General features: G+C 40.2%; 4 protein-coding genes across 6 annotated transcripts; all 4 read right to left on the reverse strand.

Annotated features, from left to right (window-relative positions):
* Positions 1–125: 125 nt before the first annotated feature.
* On the reverse strand, positions 126–4,611 carry vdac2 (voltage-dependent anion channel 2). The gene is made up of 9 exons (XM_008321358.3): positions 4,473–4,611; positions 2,991–3,062; positions 2,851–2,900; positions 2,441–2,593; positions 2,271–2,323; positions 1,762–1,989; positions 1,473–1,623; positions 1,302–1,359; positions 126–1,143 (listed from the first exon to the last, which is right to left on the reverse strand). Exons 2-9 carry the CDS (start codon positions 3,055–3,057, stop codon positions 1,052–1,054), a joined length of 852 nt encoding a protein of 283 aa, XP_008319580.1. The 5' UTR covers positions 3,058–3,062; positions 4,473–4,611; the 3' UTR covers positions 126–1,051.
* Positions 4,473–8,852, reverse strand: LOC103386930 (uncharacterized). 2 transcript variants are annotated; one of them, XM_008321370.3, is made up of 9 exons: positions 8,504–8,852; positions 7,429–7,746; positions 6,929–7,231; positions 6,751–6,799; positions 6,540–6,637; positions 6,421–6,455; positions 5,968–6,021; positions 5,809–5,880; positions 4,473–5,599 (listed from the first exon to the last, which is right to left on the reverse strand). In XM_008321370.3, exons 1-9 carry the CDS (start codon positions 8,547–8,549, stop codon positions 5,537–5,539), a joined length of 1,038 nt encoding a protein of 345 aa, XP_008319592.1. In that variant the 5' UTR covers positions 8,550–8,852; the 3' UTR covers positions 4,473–5,536. The 2 variants fall into 2 exon arrangements, with proteins under 2 accessions (XP_008319592.1, XP_016892713.1); XM_017037224.2 differs by lacking the exon at positions 5,968–6,021.
* Positions 8,853–8,994: 142 nt separating this feature from the next.
* polh (polymerase (DNA directed), eta) lies at positions 8,995–13,271 on the reverse strand. Its single transcript, XM_008321357.3, has 10 exons — positions 12,968–13,271; positions 12,291–12,425; positions 11,980–12,212; positions 11,601–11,779; positions 11,411–11,514; positions 11,158–11,277; positions 10,884–11,007; positions 10,444–10,509; positions 10,174–10,346; positions 8,995–9,960 (listed from the first exon to the last, which is right to left on the reverse strand). The coding sequence occupies exons 1-10, from the start codon at positions 13,102–13,104 to the stop codon at positions 9,129–9,131; spliced, it is 2,103 nt and encodes a 700-aa protein (XP_008319579.1). The 5' UTR covers positions 13,105–13,271; the 3' UTR covers positions 8,995–9,128.
* A 1,862-nt stretch (positions 13,272–15,133) lies between these two features.
* On the reverse strand, positions 15,134–23,376 carry gtpbp2a (GTP binding protein 2a). 2 transcript variants are annotated; one of them, XM_008321368.3, is made up of 12 exons: positions 22,568–23,376; positions 21,053–21,079; positions 20,697–20,881; positions 20,433–20,541; positions 20,086–20,283; positions 19,820–19,994; positions 18,016–18,235; positions 17,788–17,923; positions 17,016–17,074; positions 16,771–16,942; positions 16,512–16,676; positions 15,134–16,285 (listed from the first exon to the last, which is right to left on the reverse strand). In XM_008321368.3, the coding sequence occupies exons 1-12, from the start codon at positions 22,787–22,789 to the stop codon at positions 16,103–16,105; spliced, it is 1,851 nt and encodes a 616-aa protein (XP_008319590.1). In that variant the 5' UTR covers positions 22,790–23,376; the 3' UTR covers positions 15,134–16,102. The 2 variants fall into 2 exon arrangements, with proteins under 2 accessions (XP_008319590.1, XP_016892710.1); XM_017037221.2 differs by lacking the exon at positions 22,568–23,376 and adding an exon at positions 22,510–22,566.
* Positions 23,377–23,508: the final 132 nt, after the last annotated feature.

Consider the following 23,508-nt stretch of genomic DNA (forward strand, 5'->3'; position numbering starts at 1 on the left):
TGCAACCCCAAGGTTGAGAAACACCGGCTTACAATTTTCTTCCGATTATTTATTGTCAGACTTTTGGTAGAACAACCACTGTAAGAAGAGCAATAACCAAATTGTTTGTTAAACTTTTGTGCAGCAGCCACCCATTCCCTTTGATTGTTTTTTTTTTTTTTTTAAATACCTGAGCAGTACTTCTCCTAAATAACATCTGATAAATCAATAAAAACAAAAACACAACAGCAAGTACACGTGTGATGTTCAATGACTTTATTGAAAACTTACACACACACAAGAACCTCCAGGACTTCCCAGGAACCATGTTCCAGGAGCGCTCACGTGCGACAAAGTCACGTCTTTTGAACAAGGATTGTTTGGCATTACTGTGAACATTTCCGTGCCCTGATTCACCTCCTAGCATAAGCATCAACAACCACTAAATCTGCATGATCAGCCAAGTGTACAGGATTCTTTACAAAGTCAATTTTTAAGTAACCAGCTGTGACTCCCTAGTTTGCGGTCAGGTGGGGGCAACACAAGACAAATTACAGAGGTACAGCGTTTCCTTTAGCGCATGGACAAGAAAGGGTGGATCAATTTATTTATTTCTTTTTTAAATAAAAGCGTAAAAAGCCTAGTGTGATTGACAAGGTTTGCAAACGACAAAGGAATATCAGAGAGTAGTGTCTGTAACGATGGGAGCGGAGGTTCCCCGCTGCTCGCCACGCAAATTCATTAACTGGTGTTTGCACAAAAACATGACAAGTGGAGTGTCTGGTATTAGATCACAGAAAAGAAAAAAAAAACAAAGTCAGAGTGATGAGAGACTGTACTGAAACACAGACAACAGCGCCACCAACTGTCGGAGCAGACGCAGCTACGCAGTGAAAAGCAACCCAGGTGAAAGATCCAAAGCACCAGTGTGATGTGGTACTTCGATTGCAGCCTTTGAATCCATATCCCAAAGATCTCCCTCTGCTGGTTGGAGTTGGACACACACTTTTTAAGGCCAGATTCTTCTGATATTCCCTAGTCCTTCTGCAGTCGGGGTTTGGGGGGGGCGATTTTAGGCTTCCAGTTCCAAGCCCAGACCCAGCTTGTGGCCTCCTGCGTTGATGTTCTTTCCGTCAATCAAACCAGACAGAGTGAGTTTGATACCTGCACAGGGACAAAGGGAACATCGATGTCATGGCTATTGCAAAGACTCGCAAAGAATTTTCCCGATTGTGGGACGTTTAATGGGCTCCATTTTCAATTTTGTTTTTTTTTAATTCACAAATATTATTGGCTGTTTGTGTCTGTGTTTAAATTCTTACCTGGTCTAAGAGTCTGGGTGTAACCAATACCAACAAGGCTATTGTTGTTCACTTTAGCCTAAAGAAAAGAAAAACAACAAAGTGAATTAGGGTGAAAAAAAGAAAAAAAAAAAATCTTAAAAACATTAAAGTTTTCCTTATAACTGTTCAGTCCTGTGCTGCCCTACTTACACTGATGGAAGCTTCCTTGTCCAGCTGATATTTAGCTGCAATACCGAAGCGAGTGCTGTTGCTGCCAGCGGTCCAGGCCAGGTTGACGGCAGTCTCCAGTTTGTCGCTCACCTTCTGGTAGATGGAGCCTCCAAACTCTGCTCCGTCATTACTTTAAAAAAGAAGGAAAATAAGGTCACATGACTGATCTGAGAAACTGTTTCCCTTTGAATACCAACATAAATACAGACAAGTCAATAGACACAAAAAAGTTGGAAAAAAAAAAAAGGAAATGTTTTTGCTCACTCACACGTTGGTATGAAGCTGGAAGTCTCCGGTCTTGTAACCGATGGCGAAGTTGTTCTGCGTCATCTTGGACTTGGCGGTGTCGAAGCTCATCTGGTAACCGGCGAGCCAGCCCTCGTAGCCCACGACGGCAGCTCCGTGGATGGTGGGACCGGCGAAGTCAAAGTCGACGTCACAGCCCAGGTTGACGTACTCACGCTTGTAGGCGGTCTTAACTTTGCCGCTCTTCTTGCTGTTCATGATAAACATTTGTATTTTATTTTTATTATCTAAATGGATTTACACACGACAACAAGGAGTTGCATTTGTACTTCATGTACAAAGACTTGAGTGGATTTTCTACTGAAACAAAGTGTACGCTAAAACCCAGAAACTGGCGAATGCACACATGAAAAATAAAATAAAATTTTTTATCAAATGTATATGTATTTATATATATATTTAAATTAGCTCTGTTCAACTTGTGTACAAAAACAACATGTTGCTTTGTTCAGTCAAATGATCTTCACTTACCCAGTGTTTGGTGAGAAAGTTGTGTCAAAAGTCAACTTCAATCCTTTTGCAATCTGTTTAAAAGAAAAAAGGAAATAAATGGGGTCAGGGGTTAAGCGAAGAAATGGATGCCATCGGCTGATGTCAGCATGAAACCCTGAAGCCACTTTGGTGACGGCGCTGATCCTCACCTGATCTTCAATTGTGATTTCTGTTCCCAAGGTGTTGTCGGTGTTCCATTTCTCAGTGAAGGTCAGCCCATATTCTGACCTCTTGTACTTAGTTTCAAGGCTACCTACGACTTTGCTGGTGTCAGTGTTGGATGAGCCGGATGTTTTGAATTCCTGTAGAAGACATTTTATTATCAACTTCAAATTTGTGTTAAACATGTACAAACTGACTGGACAACATTTGTTTTGAATTAAAGCCTTTGTCTGTCAGCTGTGTCCAAGTTGACATTTTCATTTATTAACTCAGTTCAAGCTAGACTGTGCCTAAAGTAACTAAGAAGCAGCTTCTTTTGATTTAATGTCCAAATAACATCAGTGGAACTTAATGTTAACATCTATTTTTATTTCTGAATAAAATAAAAATGTCTTACCACTCCACTAGCAGACTTTGTTTTGACATCAAGCTTCACCAGACCAAAACCTGCAGAGTGCAAACATTCGCTGGTCTATATTTACCAGTTTGAAATGAGAATTTTGAAATCAGAGACACACAAAGAAAAACTCATCTTACTGTAGCCTTTGTTGAAGATGTCCTTGGCAGATTTGCCCAGGTCAGCGTATGAAGGAGGCACAGCCATTATTTCTATAAAATAATTTAAAAAAAAGTTAATTTAATTTGGATGGCAGCACATGTATTTCAGTGCTAATGCTATTTAGCTTTCGACCAATAACAAAGGTCAGCTGTTAAACACAAACCAATTAAAAGTGGATCCATGACCTACAGGAATCCAATTAACCACCGAGTCTTTTTTTTTTCTTTCTGAAATGACGGAATGTATGAAGAATAAAAACCTATTGTCCCAATGTTAGCGTTGGCATAATTATGAAGTGCGAGTGCAGCAGGTGGACTGGACACACAGGTCATGTACATTAATAGCCAAGGACAAGCAGCAAGTGAGACAGGGGGATATTTTGACCCAGTGTTATGTGCTCAGTTGCATTGAAGGACATAATTGTCATGGTTTTTTTTTTTTCTCCAAAATTCAACATGTGCTTTTCATAAATAAATTATTGACAGTAACCAGGGATGACATAACAAAAAGGCGAAGAACCACCATCTTAGTTTGCTCATTCATTCAGATGTGCATTTGTTAATATTGACCAATTGTACCTGTGCAACAGTTGATTAGTTCAGTGGTTGTAGTATTATACACAACTATACAGTCTTAAAACAACCGCGGTCTAATAGAACGTGTACCTGACCAGTCACCATTCAAAATCATTTAGGACAAAATAACTCAACTGTAACCATAAAAATCAACAACCGATATTGCTGTTATTGTTGTTGTCGTTATATTAACCACTGTAAAACAAATTTCAAAACGACTAATTAATTTAAAATGTATCAAACGGTCATCGTTGAGAGAACTGAACCATTTACTCATTTCATTTCACCACGAGTGATAAAACATAAAGTGCAAGTGGACCAAAAAAAAAAAAACAGGACCAATGTCTTGACAGTTGCTGGACAAGGTGACAGACCGAGCTCATGTGTGTCAGGAGCCATTTTGCTGTAAAGTGTGTGTGCGCGTGTGTGTGTCATATCCAGCTTTTCTTTATTAAAAACGCTTTTACGCGAGAGCTGACTGACTGAGAGGGCGTGGTGGTAAAGCACATGTAGACGCCGATTACCGCGATCAGTTAATTTCATTGAGTACTAGCATTCACAGCTTACAGTTGCTAACTAGGCCGTATGGAGGATGACAGAACACACAGTATGAATAATTAATACGACTTGAACTTTAACATTGCTAAGTTTTTAGGTGTCAACCAAGCGTCACATTTTTAGAGCTAATTGAAAAAAAAGCACAGTAATATAAACGCTACCTACCATTGCTGTCACCTGACATGTGTCAGACGCAGCGTGCGACTAGCCGGGCAGCTAAGCTAACTAGCCTGGAAATAACCGGCAAAAGTAAAATGACACGTTTTACCAAATTTATGTTCTAATTTTAAGGACAACGCAGTCCAACAAAACAAGCGTATTTCGTACCAGGAGTAGATGAGGGTAGTGTTGAACTTGAGAGTTTTCTTAGGATGTTCTTAACACCGCACAGCTAGAGCAGGCGTCACCGGTTGGAGGGCGAGCTGAAGGAGACTGCAGCGACACCAGAACCAGACCTATCACAACCTGGGCTCAGGACCCGGAAGGTCCACTTAGATGCCTGAGCAAAATTAACTTCCTTTAAAAAAAAAATTAAAAAAAAATAATATTACGCAATAAACGAGCTTGAGTAGTGTTTCTTCATTAAAAAAAAAGAAGAAGAAGAACTAATTCACGTGTTTTAAAACTATTTCACAAATATAGTCGGATGAATGAAGTCACAAAGGGCAGTAGATAGAAGTGATGATGGAAGTACGGTATAGTGCAAGAAGAAGCCACTAATGGCTATTAAACTAAAACAAAATGTATGGGTATTTGAATAATGTAGTATGTAGCATAGTATGGGATAGGCTTTCAACAATTGACCTTGAAAGACACTTAAAATAAAATAAATATTTAAATGTAACATTATTATTATATATCACAACTAACTAATGGAAGATAATGAACTTTTATATATATATATTTATGTAGCTATGCGTGTTATTTAAAACACAATTAAATATATATTGAAAAATACCTGCCTCATAAAGTAATACTGGTTGGTAACATACAGTACTACAAGATTTACATTAAAAAGCAAACACACATTATGGCTCTGTATATTAAGTAACATTAAAACCTCCCATTGAACCTAGAGAATTGAAAAAATGTTGCAAAAAAGGCACATACATATTGTTAAACAACTGGTGGACAATGTTGCTTTATTTTATGCAGTTATTTGTACAACAAATAAATACTAAATACAAGGAATAAAAAAAATGTAAGCAGCCAAAGCCAAGAATTACAACAAACAATATTATTAAATTAATATTTACTGGCTAATTATTTTCAAAGTATTGAATATGAATATTTCACCACTCCGTTACAGGAGCAGACATAGAGAGAAATAAGAATTACACACTTTGACTCACACCTGTGGTAAACTTTGAAACAATAAATACAGATAAAACTTAGGAAGATGTTTTATATTCTTTCAATGTACTGTAGGTAACGGTATCATTGGACAATTCAACCTGAAACACAAAAAATAAAAATGAGAGTTACTGACTCACATTTAAATGTCAGCCAAAATTACTCAAATTTGCTTCTGATGCAATAGCTTCTATAATTTCATTCTTTTAATCTATTAAATTACTTTCAATATTTATTTTTCTTATCTTTAAATTTTTGTTTATTGGCAAATCACAGAAAAGAACGGATATAATAAAGAAAATTAATTTACCTCTTTTGCTTTTTGTGGCTTTTTGATGACAACGGAACTGTACGTCACATCCTGACTGCTTTCAGAGGGCCTCTGTGAGAGTGAAGGACATCAGACACATAAGAAAACATTGTCTGAAGCAGATTGAAATTAATGTGTGTTATTCAGAACCGCAGATACCTGCTTCGACTTTTCAAATCTAACACCAACATTACAGTATGTTGTCTTTTCACTCTGTGGAGGAAAAAAAAAACATGTTGTCATTGAGAGGATGTTGACTTAAATGAAGAAAAAAAGTCACCAACATTTAATGTTTTGTGGCCTGTAGGGGTCTCTAGTTTAGTACACAGGACATAACATTTTTAGCAACATACACCAAATTTCCCAAAAAGTATATGTCAAGAAATGTTATAATCTTCCAGTCAAAATTTACTCTCAATTTACTAAAATCTCGGCCTGTTTAGTTGAAGACAACGCTGATATACTTGCAGGAATTGAAGAAAGACAAAAAGATCTTCTCTTTTTTTTCAGTTTTCATACCCATCTGCTGTCACCTAGTGGATGACTATTTAATTGTTCCGCCTGTCATGCATTGACCAAAAAAGATAAATTGACTTCTTTGCCATATCTCACCTGTGCCATGGCTGATGTTTGGGGATTGCTTGAGCCTGTATAGTGTACAGTGACAAAATAAAGTTGACTAACTGATCATATGTCAATCTTAAACAGTTTGAGAATGAAGTGACACTGACTGTGTTTCTTCAACATGAACCAGACGATCACAGCAACGATGACAGCAAAGACCAGCAACCCCAGAGGGATGAGGAGGGTCACCAAGTACCAGGAGGAGCTACGGCAGGTGAGGGAGAAGGAAAGGAAAGGAAAAGGTTTAAAAAAAAAAAAAAACTCCTCCTAGTATATTATTTTCTTAGAACTTCAGTGTTCATATATTCAAAAACACACCTTGAAATCTTCCCTGACTCAATAGTTGTCGTCGGTGATAAACATGTGGCTACAGGTTTAAAAACAGGACAGAGTTTATTTTGAATTATAATACAAAAAAAAAAAATCAAATTGTACCATTATGGAATACACCTAATAATTCAAGTGTAATATGTGTGATGTGTTAGTGTGGACTTACTGGTGATGGGTCTGTCAGTGACATTGACATACACTGGCATCTGTAGGTCTCCTTTGAAACACAAATACCAGCCGCTGCTCTGTATTGTCACGTTGTACAGAGTAGCGGTGAAAACACGAGGGACTGACGAGTTCACGCTCACACGTCTTCCATCTATGGTTCCCCACCCGTCTTTGACGCACGTCCCTCCTAACTTGCACCACCCCACCTCACCAGAGGAGGTGCTGTGGTAACACCTGATGGTTATATCACCCCCAAGAAACCCTTGAACCTCCTGATCGTCCACGTAAAGAGCAGGTGTACCTTCAAAGAAAAAGGAAGGTCAGTTTAAAAAAAAAAGAAGACATATTTGTAGATAGATTATTTGTCATTGTGACACATCACCAAATGTGATGGGTCCATTTTTACCCATCACCAAAGTAAGGAGGGGGCAGCTCAAGCGCCCAGGGAACCACTTCCCTGTTTCAATATATTCTGAAGGATAAACTCTGGGCTCTTACCGTCAGTGACAGACAGGTGGAAGTATGCTCCATCATCAGTACCGCTTTTCTCCACAATACACCAGTAATCCGTGTCGTGTTTTGTCACATCTCCGATAGTCATATTGAAAACTCTCTGTGATTTGTCATCAAAGATGGAAAACTTTCCTGACTGATCAGGTCTGTTTGTTTTGACTACATCCGTGCAGGAGGACCACTGGAAACCTCGGCACAAGTATTTCACATGGTTTCTGTACTCCTCTCTGTACACACACGGGATCGTTATGGAACTTCCAACTTTTACAGACACTTGAGTGACTTTACTGCTGGTGTAACTTCCTACAAGACAGAGACACAGGATGTGTTATTAGAAATGACACACAACTGCAAGAAGAACGTGATGTCATAATCTTCCCCCCACTGTGGTCTATGGTGAATGCTGAATTGGACAATGAATTCCAATATATATATATATATATATATATTCCCTTAGGGGAAAAAAGAAAAAAAAGGGCAACTAGCTTTCTTATAAAGGCAACATGTTTAATCATTATTAATCGAAAGGAGCTATATAAAGGAATGACACGCTCTTGTGTACCACTAGAGGGAGCCAAAGAATCCCACATAGCACATGTACTTGCGCACCTGAGCCGCAACAAACCAAAAAAGGCTAATTGGAAGGTTTTAGAATTTCAGTACTCAATGCTTTCACGATAATGAGACATTAAAAAAAAAGTTTATTCACTTCTAAGTTCTAATTTATAAGTTCTACAAGTCCAAAGAACTTTTTTTCCTGCCATAAAAAAGATTATTGTGTAAATCAACCATCGTGACCTGACACAAAAAATGTCTTCATATGGTTGAGCAAACTTTGGGATTCCTTTTACAAACATATACACATTTATTAAAATATAAACACACATGTATATAGAAATATATATATACATGTATATATATATATATACACATCAGACCTCAGAGATACCTCAGATCCAATAAAAACTTTTTTATTATGTGTTGTCCAGATAAACAGGCTAACGGACTGAAAACAGGACACAAAAGACACAAAAAGGTCTCTCTATAAAGTGACACCAACCTGTGATTATGGCGATGAGGAGGAGAACGCTGTGGTCAAGAGCCATGATGACCTCGATAAAACATTGACTGGAACTGGTTGAATTATCCCTGAGGTTTTTTTTTTACTTCCTACTTTCTCTCAGGTCTTATACAAATAACTCTCAGAGCCTTCCTCCTAGATGAGGAAGTTACAAGACAAACCAAAAATAAAGTGAATGGTACAGCCCAGCGCTGCACGGATGAAATGTGCTTTACCCATCACCACAGTCAGCAGGGGGCAGCTCAAGAACCTGGGGAGCAGCATGTGTGTGTGTGTGCCATGCTCAGTGGCAATCGGGCAGCTTGGCCTCAAACCTGAAACCTTCCGGACCCAAATCTCCATCCTTAACCACCAATAATTGTATGATGAGGCAACTTTTGCACAGTTAATAAGAGCTTCTGAGTTCTGGTTTTGCAAGACAACATTTCTACCACAGAACCAGAACTCTCCACAAAAATATGGATTTTCAATTTAAAAAAAGAAATCATTTTATTGTTTCCTAATACAAATGCTGTTATCAATATCAATCTTTGATCAGGAAATGAGTTTTGAAGTACAGTATGTCGATCTGCTCTACAGATAAAAGGGCGTTTTCTTCAACACGTCATTGGTTCTTCTTAAAAAAGGCGTCCAAGGTGCCGTGGCCCCCGCCCTGAGAGCGATGTCTTTTGGACTGAGGTCCAGACTGAAGTCTGCTTTTAGTTTTGCCACGCGCGGAATGTCCCGCCACTCCGAGAGGGGAGGCAGTGGAAGAGGAGGACGAGGAGGTGGAAGGAGCTGAGGAAGAGAGGGAGTTCTGAAGGTCCAGGGCGAAGTGATAGTCATTGTGTTCAGGCATTTCCCAGACGGACACGTCCTGACCACAGCGCTCGCAGGTGATGATGTCTTCTCTGGCCACGCTGGAGGGCAGCTGATGGTTTTCCTCCGAGCCAATGAGCACTTCCTGTCTGTTGTTGTCCTGCTCTGCTGATTGGCCGTCGTCTTCCACACTGACGGCCACAGATTCATGTCCTGCTGCGGCTGAAGCCTGTGGATGTCTCTCATGACTCTGGAAAACTGAAGTGATGTCGGACCGAGGGCTGGTTGAGACGTTTTCGGCAGGTGTCACTTCTCCTCCCTCAGTCTCAAACGACCTGTGAGAGGCAGGAGAACGCGTGGGAGTCTCCGAGGACAGGAGGTCCTTATCGTCCTCTTCTTTTGCCTCCTTCACTCTTTGTTTCTCTGCTGCTTTCTGGAAGAAGGACTGAATGGCACCAGACTGTTTGCTTGTGGCGTCCTTTTTTACTTTAGAGGACGCCTGGTTGGACGACCGAGTGGCGGCTGGAAGGCTCTGAGTCGAACTGACGTCACTGCACAGGAAACCGCTGATTCCCCCTGTTGATGGAGTGTCGGTGAATTTGCTGGCAGAAAGGTAGAGCAGGGTGAGAGGTGGAGTCCTGAGGAGACGGTAGAAAACAACGGGCTGTGATCATTTGTTGCCTTATTTTCCCGATCAACCGTCAACCAAACAAGAACCTGAGGTTTCTAAACTGCTCTCAAAAGTCAGAGAAAGTCCTGTTGTAAAATAACTTCCTTTCTCATCTCAGTTACATAAAAATAGTCAGTGACTTTCACAGGAGTCGTTTCAACGATCAACGCCATCAACCTACCACGTCGCCTGGTGACTTCCTGCTGTGTTGAGGCTTTTAATAATGGCAAAGCTGTCGCTGCATATTCTGTCGGCTTCATATCTGGATAAAGCACAACAGCGGGAGAAGCTGTTCGGCCTCTTATCTCCCAGCTGACGCACACCAACAGTCAGGAGCTTGGCCACCCTGCCGTTCTGAGATATGAAGAAAATAGTAAAAAAAAAAGAAATAAGAAAAAAAAAAGAGGAAATTTCTGCTGTACAGATATAATTTTTTTTTATTTTTTTGTACCACGTCTTTGTCTTTGGTCAGACGTTCCTCCAGCTCTAGAGCCAACTGATGAAGCCAGTACTGGACCTGGAAGGAGACGGTTGATTAAGTCACCAAATAAAAGCATTAAATTATTTATCAAATACTTATTTCTTCACCTTTTTAAATTGTTTTGTTTAATTCATTGAATCACCGGACTAATTGCTAAATTGTAAGAATCAATAGTATTTTAAAATCAATCTGATAAATCACATGGTAGCTGTGGATTTGTCAACAACAATCTGGACAATTCCAGATCATTTGTGACTAATCCATCAGCTATTACTGTGCATTACACATTTTTTTCTGCTTATTTCTTATCAAATAATCAACCTGATAAATGTGTTTATTCCGACAGCCTAAATATACAGTTCATTTCAGCCAAATATATTTTGTCAAAATGTCAAAAAGCTAGATTATACCTGTTCTTTGGTGGCCAGCGAAGTTTTTCCAGGGAAGTTTTTACTGCAGCCAATGGACTTAGGAAGTTGTCTGGGCTTCACTGCTTCAAACTCGATCCCACGGCAAAGGTCAAACAGCCACGGGCTGAAAACAAAAAAACAAAACAAAAAACAAGATATTTTTCTCATAGATGCAAGGTGTGACCATCACATCACACTTGGTGTGAAGTTTTGAGCTGCTGTGTCTGGATGTAAAAGGATTGACCTTGACTCATTAAAAAAAAGCTTGTTTTACCCTGTTTTGTCTCCAAAGTGCTGCTCCAGCACAGCCTTAGAAAACTGAGTTAGATCCCCCATGTTCTCCACTCCAAGAGCTTCTGTGATGGAAGCTCCCAGTTTACCACCAAGGTTACGGCTGCATGGATAACAGATGAATAACATGAATATACATATACATATATATATANNNTATATATATATATATATATATAAAAAACCAGCCTATCCTGTCAAGTGCTAAGCCGTAGAAAAGTCAAAAGTCAACTCACATCTTGCTGATGGGAAGTGAACTGAAAAGTTCTGGAACAGAGTCCAAAGGAAGAACAGTTTGTCGATTTGGTTTGTTCAGCCCACAGGCCAGTTTGGCCAGAACCTTAAAAAAAAGTTATGAAGTTATTATCAGTATGAAAACAACGTATGTATGAAGTCATATCCAGAGGATGTTTTTTTTTTGCCTACCTTGTTGTGTGAAATTCCAGCTGAGCAGCGAAAACTTGTGTCTTTCTCTACAGCCGCTCTCATCTCCTCGACAATGAGCGCCCCCACTGTCAGCTGCAGGTCAGGAGAGATCTTATCACCAGATGAATTATGGGGTAATGACGTCAGCCACTCCTGAAGACCTCTGGATCTGTGCTCCTCTGAGGACAAATGTTTGAGAGCTTCAGTTATAAGGAAAGTATGAAAATGATACACTCGTTTATAGACACGGTTGATAAGAGTCTCCCTCTAGTGGCCAACTGCGATTTCTCCGTGAATTTAAATAGTGAAATATTTTTTGCTCTTTGTTGTTCACAGGTAAGTTTGGGTTACACTTTGGGTTTGGTAACGTTTGGTCTACCTTTATCCAGAACAGAACCCTCAGCAGATGTTTCCAGTTCAGTGGAACTTCGAGGGTAACCCTGAATGTAGGTCGTCTTCAGGAGTTTGGGGTCGATCTGTCCACCGGCCATAGTTTTCAGACGTTGCTGTACGGCAGAAGTCAGATCCATGTATGCCTCGTCGATGCTGGCTCTCTCAATCACAGCAAAGCGGGACATCACGTGAATCACCTCCACACTGGCATCCCTGTAACTACAATGGTGGGACAGAGGCTGTCATTGTGTGCTGGATAAAAAGGGTGTGAATGTTGATAAAAGTGTGAGCACTTACTGTGTGAGGTCTGCCTTGCCATGGGACTCACGCACTCGTGCCACCTGGAGATCTGGACACAGCGTCTTTGCATCATCTACCCACATATTCCTGCCGACGCCATGGGCCCTGGCCTCATAGCTCACAGCTATGATACTAGCAAGTGATGAAAGAAATCAAATGACATCTACAGGTACACATGTTCTCATTGGTTTATATTGAATTGATGACATCATCAATGATAATGGCATGAGGAAAGGTCTTAAAATTAAAAAAGAAAATACCTCGAGCAATAACTGTAAGGGCTTAAACTTCATAAACCACATTGTCATTCTTTTTGATTTACATCATAAATATTATGTAAAAGAAAAAAACCCGCTTCCGCTGCTCTGTCTGTGGGCTCCTGTGAAGCCGTGTAAGTATTTAATCATATATTTATACAATTTTATGTTATTTTAAATAATCTACTTGGTAAAACAAGAGCTTTTATTCCGATACTTTTATTTAAGCCGAACTACCATACCTATATGAAACAGCGTAAACACTTCCGGTTCACTTCCTTAGGCTTCATTTAGCAACTGTAGCTTCCAAACTGATTTCACTGTCAATTTCTATCATTTCAGTTAAGTTAATGTACCCTATACTAAGTAATGTACCAATTTAAAGGTTTTTTTTTTTTTTTTGCGTCACAAACTCACCCGCCTCCTTTCCACGTCTTATACTGCGCCACAACACACGGTTTATTCTTCAGCTCTGGATTCAGCCTCTGCTCCACTTGAACGTAAAAACAGTCCATGTCCACCAGCGCCACTACTCTCTCTTTCCCATAATCCATCGCTCCACGTGCGAAGCGGGAACGTGAATCCGTCAGTTACTGACAGTGAAACGTTTAAAACGATAATATGCAAATTGTCACATTAAGCAGCCACAGCTACTAAAGCTGGATTTAAACAGGCGCCGAAATGTACGTCACAACCGTTACGTCACACCATTTCCGACATGTTCTTCTTCGTTGTTTATGTACGAGGAAAATTATATACTGACACCAACAGGTAGACAGGACCCACTTCTATGTAATATTAAATATAGAAACGATATTACAATAAATCCATACAATTTTATATTTAATTATAATTTATAACTTGAAATATGTGACATTGAATGTTTGAATCTGAGCCGAGTGATGCTGACTGAAAACGGATAAGAATAAAGACAAAACGAGCCTCCGCTAATGCAACAAAGGTTTATTCATGTACATCAGAACACGCAAATTGGATCTGTACATAAATATTGCATCCCACCCCTAGAAAAAAACCAAAGTATATATATATACAGTATACATACATATACTGTATATACAGTATATATATAGATAGATATTTTAAAAGCAAACATAGCTTAAATACAAACAAAAAGGTAAAGCTGTGGTTTGTATAGTTTTGTGATTGAGAAAACCGTGGAGGTGTTCAAGTGAACTGTAAAACTATGAGAAATTCGACAAAATACTTCTCAATAAAACAACTTTAAACACCTGGCTGAACTTTTCAAGGCTAGAAGAAAAAAAAAAGAAAAAAAAAGGTTTTGGTTGAAATGCTGTGAATATTATCATTTCAAGTGGAAGCAGAATTTGCATACAAATAATATAAAAAGCAATCAGAACGAAAGCACACATATCTCAGTTGTCCTCGATTATTCCTGTCATTGAGAAACAACATAAAATAATCACAACAGCATGCACACACCAGGAGGCCAACAGCCTCCCAACAACAACATGAAATCAACAGTCACTGTTAAAGACAACTTTTAGACAAACACTGTCTCTAGTGGTAGCACCAGCTTCAGTAGATGTTGTAAAACTTTGAAAGGCTACTGATCTCTGTAACCCCTTCAGGCACTGTGGAAAAAAAAATCCCTTGAAAGTTGGCGTACATCAGTAACTTAATGAAAGAGACATTAGTAAGATCGTATTTACTGTCTCTCAAAGCTGCAATAGTACCGTAGACTTTATACAAAAAGTGTGAGGTTCGTAATTTTACTTACAATGTGTCAGTTGTTTGGCAGGAAGTTTAGTGATGTCATATAGGACCCGGCTCCTGTAATGGCTGTTAACCACACAGATTCCAAAATGTGGAGGTTTTTTTTAAACCAATAATTTATTCCATAATATTTTATTTAATAATTCTAAAATCTATTTATTCTTAAACCAGACGACAGCCTCCACTCTGAAACTGGTCCGTGACACAGCCAGTACATACCAGTTCAAACACGATACAAGCACCTTTGTGAAGGAAAAACACCACCTGATCAGCAACACTCCAATCAGCAGGAGCCCTTCACCAACAGTGGAATGCTATCTAGTGCTCAATCGACATTGACCTGAGTAACTAAAGCACCTAGAAAAGGACAGGCCACGACACCGTATCTACCTCTCTGTGCCGTCCTGAGGCATTCTCTGTGAAGATATAAAACACGTGAAACAGGTGAATGTGAAATTTCGTGGCAGGATCAAACACACTATAAAACACGTTTCTCACACAACAAAGACGGTGATTACCAAGGTGAACGTGAAATTTCGTGGCAGGATCAAACACAAACTGGATCAGCTCTCACTCAGCAGAACCTCACAGGGATTTTCCCTTTACCTCAATGCTAAAGTGCCAGTTTGTGTCAGCTGGAAGTGGTACAGTGAGCTCGAAACGACTCATCACAAACACCGGATGCTGCTCTGCCGCAAACTCTGCTCATGAATGATCCTGGATTTGTAAGATTTGTAAACGGCCAATCAAATCACATTTTGCAAATATCCTGATTACATGTGGCAGTCAATGAATAATTCTTGGGCAGTACACTGTCCAACCAGTAGCTTGTGTTTTTGTCTTTTTTATATTTCAACGTTAGTTAAAAACAATATCCAATTTTCCCTCAGATAAGTTACCACATGAACCAGCAGAGGGCACTCTGAGCACAGCTCAACAAAAGATTAAGACACACCAGAGGCTTTAGGAGGCACTACAATGGTAACACAAACAGGCTGCTGCAGTGCACGAGAAATGGTGACACTAGGATTACAAATTACCTACACCTATTAAGGTTAGTGTGTAGATTTTAGCGGCCTCTAGTGGGGAGAATGGAGACAGGACCTGGGCCTGAAACTTTATTTTTAAAAATCTTATTAAAGTACATTAAAATATCAGTTGAAGTGGCAGTGATTTCTCTTCAGGCTACTGTACACAGATGGTTGGTGAACACTGTGTTCTGCTTTAGCCACGAGACTCCATTAAATGCTACACACTGGACCTTTTGATGTCCCCGAATCTCACACGTTCAGAAACTGACTTCTGCCAAAGGTCAAGTAACACTGACATTCCTTTTAGTGCAAGCGTTTGTGACTTGGTGCATATTATTGTTGTGTGTGTGTGTGTGAATGTGTGAATATGTGATAAAAGTTGGATTTAGATCTGAAGTGTGTAGGCAGCAAAAAAAGAAACATCTGTGCAGTGCATCTGTCTGATCTGTCAATTTGGTTGATATTGCTCATGGGGGTGTGTTTACCCCCAATCAGTGCTATAAATAAATACACTCTCAGACAACACAACAACGTTAGAATGCTGACTTAAAAAAATATATCAAGATTCAATTCTAAGGCTGAAGAGGGCGAATGAGGACGAACGTGAAAACATGGCTTTGGAAAAAGATGTATGATAAAATCAACTGAATCCTGTGTGAGGGATTTTCAGGACAGTGGGCAGAGCAGAAAGGCCTCTGGAGGAAAAGGACCGTGGTGGAGCACCTGGGTGTAGGAGGAACGACGACGGCGGTATTCCCGACAGGCTTCAGGAATCTTCATTCTCACTATGTGACGGATGGTGATCGGAGATGGGCTGCAGCTTGGTGACGTGGCCGATACCTTTGGTGACGCCCTCTCTGAAGAGCACCTTAGCCCCGACCTTCAGATACTCTGGGTGCTTGATGAACTTGAAGAGAACCACGGCTTTCTCCCCAGTCCTCAGCTCCTCCTGCAGGAAAGAAGAGGAAATAATGATACAGACGAGGGATGCTTTAAGTTCAACTGCCAATATCTGATAATCACATAATCATGCTAATATCGGCTACCTGATATTATTGGTCATCCCTGATATGGATTATTTATTTAAGCAGGAAAATCCCATTGAGATTAGTAGAAAACTGGAAGAATTATTATCTGTGGGACAGCTCAGAGTTAAGCTGAGTGGATGCACCCACCTTCCCGTACACGGCCTCCACCGTCGCCGTCTGCCTCACATTCCTGATGTGCACAGTGACCTGGAAGCCCTTGTGGAAGGTCTTGGCGTGGAAAAGCAGCACAATCTCTGCCTCAAATTTCCAGCAGATTGTAGGTTCCATCTCCGGACTCACCATTACCATACCCTACCAGGGGAGAGAGAAAACCCGATCAGAGGTCAGGGGATAACAACTGTCGGTTGTAGTAGAGGAAATAATTGGTCAGTGTCAAGGCTCCGACCTTGCGTAGTAACGAGCGGTCAAAGTCGCTCAGAGCCAGCGTGGCGGCCTGGCCTGCCTTGAGAACCCTGCACGCCGATCGATTCCTCTGGATGCTCCCTATGGTCAGCTCATGGAACTGACCGGAGTCTGTAGGTCCTACAACGAGACGATCGCCCTCTCTGCAGATACCACTGGAGGAGCACAGACGACAGCTTCACAGAATGATACAAATCAAAGCTGAAGAACTAAGTACTTTATACTAACCTGTACAGAGTTCCACCGACGACAGTACCCACTTCTGGTACTGTGTAGATCTCATCCACCTAGAACATAGAAGTCACTGATGTCAAACGCAGCTGAATCTACTGGACTGTCTAAAATAACAATGTGACACAGTAAAAAACTTCAATACTCTAATTTTAACAAAAACAAAGCATTCTTTCATTGTTGTTCACCAAACTTTCTTCTGTGCCGATATCACTCAATGCATCCTGTACATTTTCCTCTGAGCGCATTACTGCCACCTACAGGGCTGGAGTAACAACAGTGGTGTTCTTAGTGCCAGAAATGTGGTAACTGAGAAAGGTGCATTGTTTGAGCATTGTGTGATCAATTCATTGAATTAAAGACAAGTATGACTTTAATCAAAATGCTGATCAGTTTATTACAAATATTGAGACAACAATAAATATAAAGTTTGGCAGCTTTTGAGAGATCATCTGGCGTACCGTGGTAAATTATCCAATTTCACCAGCTTGATCTGAAAACTACAGTATGATTTATTCTTATTTTATAATAATTTGTCCTCATTAATATATATAACAGTGACAGACAAAACACTAGGTGGCAGCAGATGGCTATAAAAGCCAAAAAAAGAGAGACTTGGCGCTAATGAAGGCCATTTTGTCTTTCATCAATTCCTGCAAGTAAATCAGCGTTGTGTTCAACTAAACAGGCACAGAGTTTAACAGTTAATAAAGAAATTGTGATCATAAACTAGAAGATCTGCGGATTCTTCACTTCACTGCAGACCTACCTGAAACTCAGTCAGCTGCTGCATTAGTTCCTCTTGAGCTTTACTGTTGCTGAGGGGAGGGATGATGTTGAAGAACACCTTGAGCAGGTCCAAACTCTCCCCAGAGACACTGGACAGGGTAAAGATGGGCGTGATGCTGCCGAAGCGGAGCACAAACATGTCATCAGGAAAAACAAACAATGAAACACGGATACTTCCTGGAATTACTGTGTTGAAGTGAAGTCATACTTGGGCGACTGTGCAAACTGTTGTGCGGCTATGACGGCGTCGTCGGTGTTCCCCACCACCATAGGAACCTTGTTGCAGCCCGGCTGCTTCAAGACGCGCTCCAACTGTCGTACAGTTCGCTCCACGGTGGCCCGTGTGCACAGGTCGACTTTACTGACCACAATGAAGATGGGCACTTTCAGGGCCATGGCTAGGCCCAGATGCTCCCGCGTGGTTCCAGCTTAATAATAATAAAAAAATGGAAATTATGAGTGATACTTTTATATATTTTTCTTGACGTTTTCCCATTTTAAGAATTCCATCATTTGGAATTAGTCACAAATAAAAAACAGTGTGTGAAACACAGACATCTACCCGCTGTTATTTGTCTTTCTGTTCCAGCAGTGTACAAAACGAAAAAAAATATTTCTGTCACATTTAGGATTTAAAATTTGTTAATCTTCTTAATATCTTCATCTTAATATATTATAATAATTACAATTTATTAGAATAACAATCATGATCACTTGGTGGCCCTAAATTATTATTATTATTGTTGTTGTTGTTTCTGTTATTATTCACAGATTTGAATTCTACATAATGTTTCGGTCAGTAACACTGTGACTGACGTAAACAACATACCTTCACCTCCTGTCAACTGAGCTGCAGACTGTTTTACTTGTTGTGTGTAATATAACGTGCATCCATGGTGACTGTGAGTCTATAAAGATAGACATAAAAGCGCCTTATCTGCCTGTCAGTGTGATAACGTCTGACGAGGCAGTCTCTAAAAAAGTGAAACCCAAGAACAGAACTCAGTCTTTGGCCGATGACTTCCACAGATCTGTTACTGTGTTTCATAATTAAGGCTGTAGCTCTTGGGTTGCAGACGCCGTGTCCTCGTTTCTGTCTGTCAGCTGAGAGGATCCTCCTTCTTGACCCCGTCTCACCACAGCGTGGTCGAATTTAAAGCTCACAAATGCACTGAACTGCCACCAGAGCAAAAACGCAAACGTGTTTTTAAAGAATTAAAAAACAAAATCTAAAGGATGCTGCCTGTCAAAACATTTGCAGATTTTATAATGCATTTAATACTTAAAAATAATTTTAAAAAATGTACATTTAAGAGAGCATTGAATTTAAAATAAAACAATTAAATTATTTTATTAAGCAACAATTTTGCCAACATTTATCCATTAACATGAATTTGCTAGCTTATAGTTGTTGGATTAAACACGGCTGCTTTTGCCAGGAATTGGAGTACATTTTACACAAATTTAAGCAGTTTAAACATCAAAATAAAAAAAATACTGTTTGACTGTTAAAAAACAACCTGCTAAGAGTATCATATTGCTGGATCTGTTGAAAGCCAAGTCCTTTTAGCAGCAGATAACAGAGAGAGAGACTTCTAAAGATCTGTTGACATTTGGCCTCTTTTACGCTACAGTTCACCAGGGCGTGAAGACGTTCTGCAATGTTGGCATTCCTCTGACATCCCTGCACTTAGTGCCCCCTCCACAGGTTTCAGGTTCAACAAACCTTCACTGGGTCAGAGGAGTCTTTGACATGAATGGATGGCATGTGAGATATTTTTGGGACCAGCAGTGACAGGCAGGATGAGAGCGGGCAGGAAGACTGCCCTGTTACATAAGCTCAGATATCATATGTTTGGCAAGTGTTCAGCCTCAGCTGGTGAAGTCTGCGACCTCACGAGGTGAGGTGGGGGTGTACACAAACATAGCCCTGCTGTCATGTCAGAACTGTGTGTCCTTCACCTGCCTTGGTCCAGTTCACACTCTTAACATTTGAAAAGCAGAACACTCACCAATGCCAGTGCTTGCACTGACGACCAGCATGGCAAAATCTGGACAGTAGCTGGTGAGGCCGAAGATGGTGGTTTTCAGGTACTTGTGGTGACCGGCCAGATCAATGAAGGTGATCATTTTAGACGCACTCTCACAGATCTCCTCCGCCGTCCGAGACTCGCTGTAATTGACAACCTGTAACAACAACAAAAACATGATTCATTCTACTACTTGAAGCTATTTCTGGGCCTATTCGTCGCCCTCTTCTGGTCGGCTCATTTCTCACCTCTCCTTTGCTGTTGAAGCCCAGGATCTCAAAGCTGATGCTGGAAGTCCGTCCAGTCTGGATCTCGTGAAGATGTCTGAAGAGGTTGAGTCTCGCTCTTCCACGTCCGTTGTCCAGCTCACCTTGTGTCAACACACCCAACAGAGTGGATTTACCTGAGTCCACATTCCCCAGTACAGCGACCCGTAGATCTAAGAACTGCAGAAAAAACAAACAAAAAAAACAATAAGATAAATACTACTGACAATTGAGAACAAGCAAGTAACAACGTTTTTGTTAAATCCTAAAAAGTAAAATACTAAAAATTACTTCGATTAAATTATTTTGATTATATTATTCTTACTAACCTGCTGGTCATCTGGCACTTTACGAACAAGAACCTCTGCGATTTTACGAGGAACCTCAGTGTCGTACTCCACTTCCTGCTCTCGGAGAACGGTGATGTCGGCACCGACTCTGTCAGAATAAAGGGAACAACTAGAGCTTAGAGCTTGACAGATACACGAAGACAGAGCGTTCTATTTTCATCACAGATTTCCCTGTTTTTTTTAGTCCACCTTGAAACATGAAATCTAAACATATAAAGACCTGATGTCACATTTGTGACTCACTTCTCTGCCAGTCGATGGAGCGTCCTCAGTGAAGCCCTCATCTCCTCCTCTGACAGTCCCACCGCCATCCCATTGTCCTCCACACCTATTTGATAAACGGCTTCACCGCGACCCTCCTGCAGTCTCCACTTCATCTGTGTGGCCAGGTGCTCGAATCGATACTGCGTAGGGTTCACCAGCTTCAACTAGACAGGAGAAGGATTACATGAATGAATGAGAACTCAAGGTACAGAGAGTGTAAGTCCAAAAATGGTCTCGTCAATACGTATAATTGCAGACACTCTTTTATTTGTTGTTATTCTGTTTAAGACAAAAAGACCTTACACGCTGCATGGAGGTCGAACCCCTGTGCTTACCTTGTACTCTATATTCCCCTCTTCAGCCTGAGAGAGAAACAAAGGGGAAACAGAACAGAGAGAACAGCTGTCAGACTGTGAGGAGTCAAACAACAGGCTATTGATTTGTGGAAAGACACAAAGAAGAGAAATCTGACTGAATGCACAGCCTGAGTGCACCACTGTGAATGGTGAGAGGCTGAAACAAATGCGTAGCGGTGAATTGTTTAGACAGCATTACTGTGGGATATAGTGTGTTTGACCAAAATGTTTTTAAAGTCAGTATTATTTATCATAATCTCACACACTTCTGTGTATGTACCGTACACTAGCGGAGCAATGGAGTTGACATGTCTGAGATCTAACAAACTGAAAACTATGGGATGTGTCGTGACATGTCCACGGAGCCTGGCTCTATGAGGTCATAGGTCACAGAATGAGGAAATTAGCACAACTGTAAATATAATAACATTATATAATAACAGTATATAAAATTATATCATTATATATAAAAAAAAAACACTTCTGAGTGAAGGTGCTGCTGCCTGCGTTAAGACTCGTAATTTTAAACATTTCTGTTAAACAGACTTTTACTACGATACAACTCTTGACACGGGCGTGTAAACGTTGTAGTAGAATACTATTACTGTGTAATAACACGTCTGAGAACGCCGTAAAGTCACGCCCCCTAATAGTTGTTTACAAACACAGCTGTTAGGTTTCCGTTAACACAAAACACAAACACCAACCACGTAGGGCACTTCGTTTCTGTGGGCAATAGTTCGAGGTTATATCGTCTAACAACAAACGTAAACGCTAATGTTGTGATGCTGCAACAATTTAATTCATTTCCGCCGCCGTAGCGACTGTAGCTACGTGTCACTCTATGGATACGAGTCAAGCCAGAATAACGTAATGTTGATTTACTCAATAACAGAAAATACAATACATTAGTATTCGTTTATGTTGAAGTGTAACAAACAATCACTTATTACAGTTTTTGTGTTAACACTCGACTTAACGACACTTTACGATACAATTAATCCGTGGTCCCTTTTTATAGCTATTACGGTAAATCCAGCAAGACAGCCGTCAGTGGAAAGTTTTCCAACTTCCGGACCTTCAAAATAAAACAATTTAAGCCTAAATACGGTGTTTATTTAAATTTACGTTCCGAATGTCTTCCGCAGTTTGCTGTGAAACAAAAATATATTTAAATTCTAGCATTCCCACGCGCCACTACATATTCATCTCCTAATTCCATTTAATATTAATGTAATTTGATCAAATAAATTAAGCGCCTTCAAAAGACTTGCACTGTCGCACTTTATTTTGAAAAACCGTTTAGAGCGCTCTTCGCTATGTTTTGTAGAGCTATACCCTAGTACCTGTAATACTGAGGCACTCTACATTTTATTGTGGTTGGTGTTGAGGCAAAGAGAAGGAAGTATTTCGCTTAACTATAATTGTATAAATACCGGTTGTTTCAGTTAGGCATTAGGATGGTTTGAGCAGCTGTGCTGATATCAGCCTCACCTCTGGAGGTAGATACGGAGCATTGTTGCTCGCTTTGAAGTTGACAGAGAACAGAGGTTTTGAGTTCCTCTTGCTCTTCTTTGATGCTTTTCTCAGAGCTACGTTGTAGCTCTTTGACGTCCTGTGGGTGCTGTTGCTGCTGTTGGAGGCAGACGCTGAAGAAAATGATCCAGATTCGGGTGCATTTCCTGATCCAAATAAGTCCGATACCCGCTCATCCATCAGCTAAACCCCGGCCGGGACCCTTAACTTGTTAGCCCGTCCACTAACTAGCTAAAAAAACGCAACTATAAACCTGAAAACGTATAAAAACAATTTATTTTAAAGTTACAATGGATGTCGGGCGATAGCTAGCAGCCCCGCGAAAATAAAAACAGCCCCCTGGTCTCTTAAAATTCACAATAACAATGTCGACGTCCGCCGCCGGGGCTGAGCGTTTTGACTTTTAAGTGGGGATACGTCACAGCCATGAACATGGGTATACTTGATTTGTATTCGTTGGGAGTGCCAGTGGGCGGATTACTCAACCCTATCTCTTGACTACATGTTTGTTTTTTTTTAACACCACCCGTCTCTGTCTTTAAAGGTAACAATGTCACGCACACCCAGGCACAGGTGTCGGGTTTTGCTGCGCTTTGCGTCAGTCGAAGGAGGAACCAATAAATACGTGTTCGATAAAAACAGACTTTGACAGATGATTGTTCTTACAAGCTGATGTAAGAAGATATAAATTAATGCAACACAAAAATACATAGTTTTTAGGATAATACATCTTCTTATTAAATTACTTTAAATTAAGATATAATTGCTGTTGTGTCTATTTAACACTGGGACTTTACTTCTAATGGACACTATATCCAGCTTCACAAGTTATTTATATTTATTTACTTATATTTAGAGCTATATTTTAATGCCTAAGGATAGAAATAATAATAATAATA

Source organism: Cynoglossus semilaevis, chromosome 12 (assembly GCF_000523025.1).
Source record: "Cynoglossus semilaevis isolate Cse_v1.0 chromosome 12, Cse_v1.0, whole genome shotgun sequence".
NCBI lineage: Eukaryota > Metazoa > Chordata > Actinopteri > Pleuronectiformes > Cynoglossidae > Cynoglossus > Cynoglossus semilaevis.